Genomic DNA, 13171 nt, shown 5'->3' with positions numbered 1-13171 from the left:
TTACTGTTGTTTTTGGTCTTTGGTAGTGTGCTCTAATTGTGTGGCCTTTGGCCTTATTTCTAGTTTTCCAACTTGTTTACGATAAAATTCTCTTGATTATCAAAAAATGAGTAGAAATGTTGGGCATTCCTTGTAATAATTAATAGTTTAATTCCATGTTGATACCCATGTATTCCTTACAGTAATCAACTAAGCTCCTAACTCATCTTCATAAATTTTCACAGGTATAATTTTTTCTTTTTTATTGTTTCTAGTAGTTGTATCATTTTCAAGACTAAAGGACTTATAAATTTAAGTTTTCTTTTGCAGGCTAAATACACATTATTTGCAATAATTTTGGATTTTTTTTTTCCTGAAAGTTGTAAGCTTGGCTTGAGCAAAGTAAGTAAATTCTAGTTAAAAACTTATAAAATTTTATTCTCGTGATGTTGGAAATTGGATTTGTGGTGGTATGTTGTGTTGGAGCAAGCGGGTGGCTTGCATGATGTTATAAGGTGGTTTAAATACATATTGAGAGTGTTTTACATTCTTTTGAATTATGATTGGGTATTGTTGATTAGATGTGATGAATAGTAGATTTCAATACTTGTAAGCATTATAGTTGTGATGTTTGTGTTTGATTTTCTTGTGGATTGTTGGTTTGAATAAGTATTGTTGATTAGATGTGATGAATAGTATTTTATATGATTTAAATTCTTGTAAGACTATATTTGTGATGTTGGAAATTGGTTTTAAGGTGGGTTGTTGTGTTGGAGCAAGCAAGTGGCTTGCATGGTGTTATAAGATGGTTTAAATTCATATTGGAAGTGTTTGAGTGTGCAATTGTGAATGAGTATTGTTGATTAGATGTGATGAATAGTATTTTATTGGTTAGTACTTTATCTTCAAGTTAATTTTTTATGTATCATTTGAAACTAATTGTATTATATTACACTTGAAAATTTATATTTGCTTTCTACAACTTATATATTAGGAGTTGTGATTTTAATTTATTGGTGTGGTTACTCTTAATTCATTATCAGAAATATTTTTTATAACATAGTTAATATTTTTACTTTACGATTTTAATGTAGTAGTGTTTTTATATTTGTGCAGATTTCTTATTGGTGGCTTTAGGGGATCTCCTTTAGGCATTATTTGAAGACATATGAGGACATCTTCCATTAGTTCTAATTATATTATACTACATTTTTTGTATTACTATAAAACATCTTAAGTTATTGTATGTGTTGCAAACAATTATTGTATGGAAGGAGTTTGAATTGGATACTTGTTTTAATTTTAACTGGTGGAATGTATGGATAGATTTTTTATAAATGTGTTAATCAAATGTGAGGTTTTAATAATGTGATGACAGGTTACAGGTTAATATTAACGTCATAAAAATAATAAAAACAAAAAACAAGTTTTAGTGACGAATTTTTTGTTGCCACAAATATGTCACTAAATGCAGTGGAATTTTGTAAGAAATAGTTTTAGTGACGAAAATTTTTGTCACTATATGTACCAGAAAACAGTTTTAGTGACGAAAAATTTCATCACTAAATATGATTTAATAAACTGAAATGGTTTTAGTGACGAAATATTTTCGTCACTAAATACTGTTTTTAGCGAGGAAAACTTTTAGCGACGAAACATTTTCGTCGCTAAAAGTTAAAAAAAAAAAAAAAAAAAAAAAAAAACAACAACAAATTGGACTTTTAGTGACGAAATTTTTCGTCGCCAGGACTTTTAGCAACGGGGCTACAACGACGAAACGAATTTCATCACTAAAAGTCCAATTTCGTCACTAAAGGTTCTTAGTGACGAAAAACTGGACTTTTAGTGACGAATTTTTTCATCACTAAAAATACATTTTCTTGTAGTGAACTCACTAGTAGTTTTGAAGAAATAAGGATGGAGGAGGATGAGACCCTTGATGAGTTCTATGCTAAACTCAAGAATATTGTGAATTCTGCTTTCAATCTTGGAGAATCTATTGCAGAATCCAAAATTGTTAGGAAAATACTTAAGTCCTTACTTGAAAGATTCCATGCCAAGATCATTGACATTGAAGAAGTCAAGGACATTGATAAAATTCCTTTGACTGAGCTTGTAGAGAACCTTCAAACCTATGAGATGGGATTAGGCTCAATGGGAAAAGGTGGAAAGAGTAAAAACTTGGCTCTTAAGGGTATAGAGGAAGAGATTGAGGACTCTGAAGATGAAGATGAAAGTGAAGATGAAGATGAAGATGATGATGAGGATCAGGATCAGGATCAGGATCTAACCTTCATAACTGATGAGATTATCAAGCTTCTTCAGTTCAGGAAAAAGGATTAGGGCAAACCTCCTAGGAAATCTAAATCCTCTAGGAAGGGTAAGAATGAGAATCCCCTCATCTAATGCCATGAGTGCAAAGGTTTTGGTCATATGAGAATAGAGTGCCCAAACTACCTTATGAATGAAAAGACAAAGGAGTCAAAAGATAAAGGGTTGGTTGCTACTTGAAGTGATACTAAGAATGACTCTTCTGATGAGCATGTGGATGAATGCAGTCACATTATGGCCTTTGCTGCCTCAACCGATAAGATGATTGCGGAGAGTACTAATAATAGTGAGGATTCTTCTAAATGAAGAAGTACCTAAGAAGATGATCCTTAAGGAAGCCTATGATAAGCTATGCACTGAATTTATAAAATCTAAAAAGACTTCTCATCTTTGTAGAAAAGAGCTTAATGAGGTAAAAACTAAAAAAATTGATCTGTTAGTCAAACTAGATGAGACTACAAGGTTAGTTGAGACTCTTGTTATGGAGAACACCTCATTAAAAGAGAAGGTCAAGAATCTTGAGGTTGAGGTTAGTCAAGCTAGAACTCAAATAGAGAGGATGTTTAGTGCAAAGCTTGATGAGGTATTGAGTACTCAAAAGCCTAGTTCTGATAAGACTAGCTTAGGATATGCTGTTTCCTCCGGTCCCTTCTCTTCTACGGCTTCTGGATCAAAGATTGTCTTCGTGCCACAACTTGAGAAAGGTGATAAAGGTATGAAATCTAAAATTGATTTGGCTAATTCTAAATCCTCTATTAGACCTCATGTTCGTCACCATTGTGGTGTTCCTGGACACATATGTCATAATTGCTTTAAGTTGTATCCTCATAAGCAATTGTCCAAACGGTCACAGGTTTCCTCTCATGGATCTACTCTTTTGTTTGGAGAGTTATTAAAAGTTTTGAGCTTTTTAACTCAAATTTAGGGAGAATTTTAATTCTTCTATGTCCTTTAGTAGACATACTAGAGCACATGTCTTTTCATCTTCACGGCCAAAAACTCGTGCTGTGTGGATGAGAAAGGAGCCAAAGACTTAATTGTCTTTTTTGTTTGTCTTTTGCTTTAATTCTTTCTATCTAAAATAGGACTCTTTGTGCTTGATTTCTTATCAATTTTTGGAATCATGTTTTCATGCATCTGCACCCTTCTATTATGCCTTCATGCATATACATTTTTCTTTCATGCTTTCATGTTATTTGTCTATTTTTGTTTGATTGTTTAGTCTTTATTTTGTTTTTTTTTTTTTCAAAATAAAAAGAGAAAAATCAGAAAAATACAAAAACAATGTGTGTTTTGTGTACATTGGTACTTGTGTACCCTAGATGGCTATTGAAACAAAGTTTTCTAAACTTTGTATCTCTTGTAACTTAGATGAGCATCTCTATGCACAATTAAGCAAATGAGCTTTATGGCTCTTATTTGTGATAAGTAAGATTAAGTTATCTCTTGTAATTAACACTCGTATCACTCTTTTTTATGGGAAGGACTAGAAAATCCTAAAAGAAAGGCATAAATAACCATCTCACCATTGTTGCCCGCCAATCATGAAATGACATCTATATGCTTGCTTCGACATAGTAAAAGTACAATGTCAATGACATTTGTGTGTTTCGGTATAGCAAAATTGGAATGTCAAAAACTTAACATAATTGGGTATTTCATTTCTATTTCTTATATGCCCATTCATGATTTGCTTAAAAAGAAAATATGCAAAGAAAAATCAAAAGCAAAAAGATCAAAAATGCTTTTAAATATGATTGCAAGCGTGTATTCTAGAAGATGTAGGAGTTATAGGATATACCTCGAAGGTGATAGTCCCCATCAAACAATTATGATTGTGTGTGAGTTAAAGTGATTTTCTTATATCTCAAATCGTCATAACATGTATACATTTATGCAATCTTGCAATATTTTTTCACACACAACACGCAATATTCTTTGCTACTCTTGATACATGTGCAGGTACGATGTGATTTGGCCATTACAAGATTTTACATGTGTTAATGTATGCTTACTAAACTGTCTTGACTTATTTTTGAGATATAAAATTGATTAGACTTGTTTAGTGTGTGTGTGTGTGTTTGGGATCCATGTGCTTAAAATTGTTGTTGAGAGATGATTTTGAGATCTTAAAATGTTGATTGGATCTTTGGTTGAGTTGCATACTTGATTGCATTTATATTTGTGTTCTTCCCTTATTGAAAAGCTGTTTCTTATCGCAATCTCGACAGCTCTCGACATCTAGGTGGATCGATTGAGAAACTTTCTATTCGCTTGATAGCTTCTCAACACCTCTCGATCAATCAAGATCCTCTTGCATGCATTGTTTTTCACATGTTTTACATCTTTTTTTTTTATCTTGTCATCCATAGCATCTTCTTTCATTACATTCATGCATTTTTATGGATTCTTTGTACCCCCCTTGATTATTCTTGATCATCTTTTTTTATGTTTGAGTGAAGCTTTCTAGCTTCTTATACCCTTTGTCAATCATGACAAAAAGGGGAAGAAATATCTTTATGTGGTTTCTTTTTAAGATTTTACATGTTAGGGGGGGAAATATATGCCTTTGTAAGGGGGAGATGTGTTTTATCTTGTTAGGGGGAGTGCTTACCTCCTTCTTCTTATACACCGGTCTTATGACAATTTTTGACATACATTGTACTTATCTTCTTTATATATGTTGATGTATGTTTCTTTCACCTACCCTTACATGTGTTGTTTCTTTTCTCTCTTTATGCACATGATTCTTATTACGTGTATGCAATTTATTATTTCTGTTTCACACAAAGATGCCTTGATAAGTTTTGTTTCAAGTGTTTCAAAAATACAGGTTATCAAAGTCTACTTGCCATAAACTCTCTTCTTGCAAAGTTTTTCAAGAGTTTTTGTTAGGATAGATTTTATTGTATTCAACAAGTAAATATGAGTTGAGTGATTTATGACTTCTCTCATATGTTCATTTGTTTGTTGTGATTTTGTCAAGAATTGCCAAAATGGGAGATTGTTAGGACATATGTGATTCATGTTAGGAACATATATCAATATTTATGTAGTTGGCTAATCCTTTGACAAAACACACTTTACTTGTAATTGGATAGATCTAGGATGTGTTTAATACTTCAAGAAACATGTTGTTCAAGTCTAGTATTAAAGCCATAAAAATTAGACCAAGAAACAAGTGAAGAAGGGCTATTCATTAAAGTTGGACAAATAGCTCGACACCTGTGGACAGATATCTCGACAATTGCTCAACAAATAGCTATCCATCGAGATTTAATGAATGAAGCTTGACAAATTCTCGATTGATCGAGGTATCTATTGTGGTTACGGGAATTCAAATTTCCAGATCTGATTTTCGATCCAAGCTTATGTATTTGTGTAAGGTTTCTTTTTTCACACAACCCTAGACATATATAAGGCTTATTTTAGAAGCCGTCACATAAGAGAATACAAGGAGAACATATGCAAAATGTGACCAATATCTTATTCTCTCTAAAAGAAACTACTACGTCTTTGCGCCTTAAGGTTTTGTAACCAAGTGCTTCTTGATCTTTATTGTTGATGAAGTGAAGAACTTTGCAGCCAACAATCTTCTTCAAGTTGGTAAGTGAGTCACATACTGAGATTCGTGCAAAGAATTAGTTACGTACTAGAATTCATAAATCAAAGTGTTGTGTTCATATATTGAAGAGTTCAGAGGTTTTGAAACAGTAGAAGATTTTTACTGTAAGTTCATCTACGAGGATTGTAGAGTCTAGGGACAAAAGTTTTGTACTAGATTTAAAACTTCTCTTTACTATAGTGGATTGTTTTTTGGGAAGGTTTTCCCCCATATTTTTTTACTGTGAAACTAGTTTGTTTCATTAGTTTTCCTGAGTCATCATATTTTGTCTTATTTACTTTTTCCGCTGTGCATGATATTAACATGATATTGATGTTTGTTTATTTTAATAAGGTTTATTCATAATAAATCTAATTAACAACTTGGGTTTAAAACTTGTTAATTCTATCAATTGGGGTCTAAATTTTCCAGCAATAAAGATTAGAGGAATTATTCATATTTTCTTTCCCTTTGTTGTCTAACACTTTTGGGCATTTGTTTGTGACGCATCATTAGCTTTTACTTGATGAGTATTGTAAATTTTGGGTTTTACTATCCCTCACTCTTTACACCTATTGAATCTCGGGACGTTTGAGCCAATTCTCATTTTGTTTGCTCTATCCATTGATCGACCCCAGCAAATTAAAAAAGAAAAAAGCTTTTTGCTTAGTCGATTTGAGATCCACAGTTCTACCAGACAAAATTGCATGAAATTCTAGCACTGTCAAGCCCAAGATAAAAAGTCATCCAAACCAGATAGCCCACTCCAAGCCCACTAACGCCACGATTCATTCACAGAAAGGTACATGAATTTGACTTACGATAACAATTTGTATGGCCCATCCTCTTCATCCATAGCCACTCACCATTTCTTCAAAGATAGTCCTATAATGTTTTTCTTAATCAGTGCCTTAAAAGACCCCTCGCTCAGAAAAAAGATTGGAACTTTAGTGCTAAACAATGATCTCAAGTCCAACATTTCAACCTCTAAGTAACACTGTCACCTTTTTAGTCCCTCCAACTTTTCTGGGTTCTTCTGCTTTCTTGCAAAACTACATAAAAAACCCATGTAGAAAAAGGAGGGAATCCAAGTGTTACAGAGAGAGATTGGTTGGTAAGAGAAGGGGAGAGATTGTGTGTTGGGCATTGCTCCCAGTGGACCCATGGGCACCCAACATTGATTCACAGAGTATAGCTTCACAGCTCTTTGCTTTTTCTTTGTTTCCCTACCTTGGTTTCTTGTACTTCATCACTAAATCCAAGTCTGCTCCAAAGCTCACCCTCTTTGGATTCTATTTCTTGCTCGCCTTTGTGGGGGCTACCAGTGAGTTTTCTCAGACCCTATTTCTTCTTTCCTTTAATTTTATGTTAATGTTTTGTTGTGCTTCTTATATGATTATGAGTTAGAAGTTTTTTTTTTTTTTTTTGGTAACGGCCCTAACGGGATAGTTTATGCTGCCATTTGTATGATTATAGATGAATTTAGCTTTGTTGGGTCACATAGGATATATACTCTTTTGCTCCCAGTCTTAATCTAAGCTTTCTTGAGTTCTCAGAGCGGGTTCATGTCATTTTAACAGGAGATATAGACTAAATTGCAATTTGCACCTTTCAAGTTCGGGGCAATTTTGAATTTGCCTCCTAAAGTTTCAAATTTTGGATCCGTACCCCTAACATAACATATCATTTGGATTTAAGTCCTTCCAACAATGCACCAGGTTGAAGTGCCCGATAAGTGTCAAGTAAATTGCAATTTACACCATCAACTTTGGGGTAATTTTGATTTTACCCCTTTAAAGTTTCAAATTTTGGATCCATAAAACTACGTCATTTTGAGTTGAGATGGCACACTTAAGAGACACCTCATCATGGCGCATGGATGGAATGGCTTAAATCTAAATGCTATGTAATGTTAGTGGTATAGATTCAAATTTTGAAACTTAATGGGGCAAAATCAAATTTATCCCAAACATTGAGGGTGTAAATTGCTATTTAGTCAAAGATAACTAATAATTGCTCTGGAGTATGGGCAAACAAATAAAAATCTACCAAAATTTATCTGAGAAAATGTTTGGGCTATGTTAACATTGAGGAAATATTGGCCCCCAGGATGTTGATAAGGAAAAATGAATTGAACTTTATTTAAGGCATGTATTTTAGTCTGAGTTTCGTTTTTGTTTTGTTCTTATCTGTCTTCTTGGACAGTAGGGATGGCAAGAGATGGGGCGGGCTGAATCATGGGTTCCCCATCCCTCCCATGCGGGACGGGAGTAGGGCCAATCTGTGTGGACTCATTTTGTCATCTGTAATTACATGTCATCAGGTCTTGATCAAAGTATGATAGTGTTAGGAACCCCTATAGGTATATAGATAATAATTGTTGTAATATTGCATTTAGTTAGTTAGTTGGTTAGTTAGTTACAATTCCAAGCATGTTAATCACATTTAACACATGTTGGAATTATTAATACACATGGGGAATAATAGGACCATTAGGATAAGGCTATGTGGGCCAATAGAATAGTTTTATGGTTCTATAAATATCTATTTGTAATCACATTTCCATCATAGAGGAATAAACCAATTTCTTAGTGTATTAGTGCATCTTTCTCTCTTAATCTCTTGCTTTCTCTATGGAGAGTGACTACCTCAAATTAAGTCAATTCCCCTACAATTCTTATTCATCCTCATTAGGAACCACCGGGTTCCTAACAGATAGTTGAGAAGGAAGGGGAGGGGTGGCAGTGAGACTGTGATAGTATTCAAAGAGAAAGGTGAGTGTTAGGGATGCTACTAGGATATGTATTAAAAAATTAGATTATAGATATATATATACACATGCTCAGGGTGAAACGGGGTAGGCAAAATCCGTCCCATCCTGTCCCCTCATAAAGGCCAGGAAAACCCATGCAGGGCTGGTCAGGGTAGGGCGGGGCAGGTACATTGTGCCATCCCTAGACAGCACCAACAATGCTTACATGACTTCAAGATGGGTCTAATATTTTCTGCAATCCAGAGAACCTTATGTAATTTCAGGAAAATTGAATCAGGCATACGGGATTAAATTGTCTGAGGACTGGAGAAACTTGTTTTGGATGAAGTACTTGAGTGCCAAGATTGATCTCTTTGATTCAAATCTGCTAACTCCTTTTCATTTATCAATGAAGGTGCCTTTTGTGTCTCAAATTTTAATATAGTCATGGCCTGATCAATTACACAGTCTGCATTCTAGGGCCATAAAAAGTGAGATTATGGGGCTCATGTCCATCGTCTACGTCTCTACATGTTGATAATTTTAGAAATTCAAATTGCCATTGTATCAGCAATAGCATTGCTTTCATTTACCCTCTGTCTTCCCACCTTGTGATACATTATCTCCAGAATGGATTGTTATTGTACATTTACAAGGCATTGAATGTTTAAGGTAGTGAAAAACTTCTTCAAATCAATGCCATATAAGTCTCAACCATTTTGACTAAGATAATAGTTATGCTTTTTCCCTGCTACTATTACTTGTTTTCTACTGTATAACAGCCTTGTTGTCAACTCTAACTAATTTTCTTCATATTGGTCTTTTCCATCGTTGTGCCTCTTGAGCAGTTCCTGCTGGAATTTATGGTAATTTTTCTAACATTGAGCAAGATATATTATGATTCAATCATCATGTTTACATATAGATGCCTAACTGTGTAACTCTGCCTATGTGATCGAAACAGCAAAGGTGCATTATGGTACTTCCTTGTCTAACGTGGATTGGTTACATGGTGGAGCTGAGTCACTTCTTACTTTGACCAACTTATTTATTGTGATGGGATTGAGAGAGGCTCTTAGGAGAGCTCGAGCTACAAAACAAAACACATCTAATTCTGCTGCGGGGTTGAAAGAAGAGAGGCGTTCCATATAGGAAGAGAAGATTTAATTGTCCATTTGGTTTTGTTGTCTTTCTCATTATCTTCCCAAAGCACCACATTAGCTGCTCTGTTCTGGCTGATTTGCCTCCTTTTTTTCTTCCTATTTCTTCTCAATGCACATAATATTTGAGATACTTCCTGCAGCAATGCTTTTACTTGTGCTCTCTCTTGAGAGTTCTCACCTCAACTAGATGTACAGTGAAAGAATGTGTTCCTTTTTGCTGTTAAGCACATCATGTATTTTTCACTTTCAGAATCTCTCTAGAGTAAACATGATGTTGCAACATAAAATTATGTCTACTGTCCATCTTTCTTGTTGGTGTATTCACATTTTGTGGTTTTCTTTCTTTTTAATTCCTTTAGGATTCCAAATAGTTTCTATTCCTTAAGGCAATCCTTGTAATATTTCATTGTTTTTTGTTTTTTGTTTTTTTTTTTTTTAACAGGTTACTTAAAAAGTGCTCATGCTATTTGGATTGATATTTATGGTATCAGAGGCCATTCTTCTTTTATGCAAGTTACTTTTGTCTAACCATCGCTTTGGAAAATAAAACTAGAGAACATTTTGTATATATGTGATTTTCTTCTTTGGCTTCTAGGATAACCGTTGTCTTCTATGTAATACCTGAACCCCCTTGGTGATTGCTTATCTATGCTTTGATGACTTTGGATAAAATTCATTGGTATATCAAATCGATTAGAAGCATGGTATGAAAGAAATCTAAAACTCTAATGCTATCGTACATGTCATGGCAAAAATGAGAGGATCTTATATATTCTACAACACTCTCTTCCTCTTTATAATACAAGCTACATTCAACAGGTTTAACCAGCTAATCTGTAAATTGCATCCCAAATGCCGTTCTTATTCTTATTTTAGACCCAATGTGGAATTAAGAGAAAAACCCTGGGGTGTCAAATGGGAAATTAGGATCAATTTCCACTGGATCAAGTGAGAAGTCTATGTCTAGAATTGGAGAATTGGTGGCTGAAGTGTGTGCTGAGATTATCTCAGATTCTGAATGTTGCATGTGAACCCCTCCAAAGTTGCTCACTTGAAATGGGGAAGCCATGAAGTAGTTTGATTCAGGGCTAGTCTGAGACAAAAATGGCTGAGGAAAACCACCCAAGAGAGCGCTATTGTCAAGTTCTGAAAGTGAAAAGTGACTGTTTTCACTCTTCATGCATCCAAATGAAGTTGAAGGAAAAGAGAATGGATGTGCCATCTCTCTATTGTCCAAGTTCTCGGTAGCAACCCTCAAATTGTTTCGAATTGTTGAGAGTATTTCTAGTGATTGCTTTTGTTGATTATCATTGTTGTTGTAGTTGCTGTTGTTGTTGTGTTTCTGTTCTTGTTTTTCTGGTGATGATGGTGCTGGAATCAAATTGGTAGCGTGGGAACAGGTGTGTGTTCCTCGGTATGTGATTTCGAATAAGTTGGGGTCTTCATCTGATCTTTGAACTTGTTTTGTTGCCCAGCAGTTTTGAGTGATACGAAAGGTGCATCTGTAATAGCTTCTGCAATAATAATAATAATAATAATAATTAGGTTTCTCCCTGGCAAAAGACGGATGTCAAATGTGCTTCTGATCAAACTATTGCATTCACCTTATGAGATACTAAAGCATGGAAAGTGATTTTATAAGGGAGTGAAAATGACAAACAAATAGACTCAAATCCAGGTACATTTTCCACCAAAAGAAGAGAAAAGAAATGAAAAACTTTATGTAAAACTGCATGTCATACTTAGCAAATGATTAGTTTGTGCAAGCACACACGTGTAATGGGTGTCTACTTAGCATATGATTAGTTTGTTTTTGTGTTTGTGTGTGTGTGTACATGTGCTTGTCCAGCTAACAAAAAAACGTGAAAAGCAAGGATGTCCCACTGATTTTCAAGAAGATAAGGAAAAGAGTCATCACCTAGGATATTTGGCTCCTAGGATGTCCTTCTGACCATATTTTCTCCAACTATAGCCATCATCATGAGGTCCTTCCAACCCTGTCTCAGAGTTCACCCTCACTTGGTCTGTCCATCTAGGCAATATCTTTCTGCAACCCAATTTCAAAAACATGTTACAATCAGCATTAGTTATCATATCAATAAGTACAATTTCTTGGCAGTAATCAAGAATTATATCATGAGGCTCTAAAATTCACCTTTTCTTTGAGACATCATTAAGTTCCTGTTGATCCTTAAGACCCTTCTCAAATTCATCGCTCCCAGGACTTCCATTGACAGAAATTGGAGACCCTGGCACACCAGCTGTTACTCCCATAGTATGGGACTGTCCCACTGGCCCACTCCATCTCAGAATCAAAAGAGCCTTCTCGTATGAATTTAGTATCCTCTGTAACAACGTATCCGTGGTCTCAGGTGATGAAGATGTACCACTAAATTGTACCCTTAACTGTTTTGCTAGTTCCATTCCTTGAATTAGTTCACTAATCAGTGTCTTCTGCTCCCAGCTCCAACCATTCTCCATCTTTTACAATGCTGTCAATAGGGACTACAAGGACAAGCAATAGTCTTATACAGTGTGGAAGTGATCTGCTAGCACATTTGATTTCTGAGTAAGCTTATTGGTAAGTTTTTTGCTAGTTGATACCAGAAACAATGACTAGCATGCTTCTAGACTGGATATGTGTTGTCAATAAGCAAAAGCTTTCCACTAGAAGTAGAAGCCAGAGGAATATGGAAGACCCAAATGGTGAAAGATAAGAAGATGCAAAAATGGAAGTAGTAAGAATGGGAATTGTCTTTTTTGAGGACTTGGTGGTGAAAATAGATGAGTAGCTGAGTGGCAGAAAGAGTAGCTTTGCTTGATGCTGGATGCTGAGAAAGCAGAGAGAGGGAAGCTCTAAGTTTTTGCATTTGAAGGATTCAGTGAAGGGCTTGCATTTATAGGAAGCCTTTTTGGGTTGAGAAAAAATATTTTAGTGTGTTATTGAAGGTCAAAAAGTTGAAGTTTGACTGAAATGGCAAAAATTTCTACAAAGACCAGTCTTTGGTCATCAAGCGATAGAAGGTGAGGAAGTGAAGAGGTCCAAATGCTGACCAATTCAACTTCAATAACTTCAAAAAGTGTCTCTCTCAAATTTTCTCTCTCTTTCTCTCATTTGTCCATGTTGGCATTATTACATGATTAAGATTAAGAAAAGTAAGAAGTCAAGAGTTGGATTTGAGAGAGTGGACCAAAGAATTTTCAAAACTAATACCGTGTTTTTGCTTGATATTTTAGCTATTCCTTGTAGGAAGTTGAGTGGAATTTCTGACGTGTAATAGTTATGTCTTCAACCCCACGCTTACGTCGAATGATCTTTTAGATTCTTGTACTAGCCAAAAT

General features: G+C 34.9%; 2 protein-coding genes across 2 annotated transcripts; one reads left to right on the top strand and one right to left on the bottom strand.

The window, feature by feature from the left end:
* Positions 1-6759: 6759 nt before the first annotated feature.
* Positions 6760-10197, top strand: LOC115975317. Its single transcript, XM_031096049.1, has 3 exons — positions 6760-7238; positions 9515-9532; positions 9631-10197. Exons 1-3 carry the CDS (start codon positions 6875-6877, stop codon positions 9816-9818), a joined length of 570 nt encoding a protein of 189 aa, XP_030951909.1. The 5' UTR covers positions 6760-6874; the 3' UTR covers positions 9819-10197.
* A 293-nt stretch (positions 10198-10490) lies between these two features.
* LOC115975315 (probable WRKY transcription factor 53) lies at positions 10491-12712 on the bottom strand. The gene is made up of 3 exons (XM_031096048.1): positions 11985-12712; positions 11748-11876; positions 10491-11343 (listed from the first exon to the last, which is right to left on the bottom strand). The coding sequence occupies exons 1-3, from the start codon at positions 12308-12310 to the stop codon at positions 10719-10721; spliced, it is 1080 nt and encodes a 359-aa protein (XP_030951908.1). The 5' UTR covers positions 12311-12712; the 3' UTR covers positions 10491-10718.
* Between the last annotated feature and the right edge of the window lie 459 nt (positions 12713-13171).

This window comes from Quercus lobata, chromosome 2 (assembly GCF_001633185.2).
Source record: "Quercus lobata isolate SW786 chromosome 2, ValleyOak3.0 Primary Assembly, whole genome shotgun sequence".
Taxonomy (NCBI): domain Eukaryota; kingdom Viridiplantae; phylum Streptophyta; class Magnoliopsida; order Fagales; family Fagaceae; genus Quercus; species Quercus lobata.
Note: the sequence above shows the minus strand (reverse complement) of the source record. Positions and strands in the feature narration are given on the sequence as shown.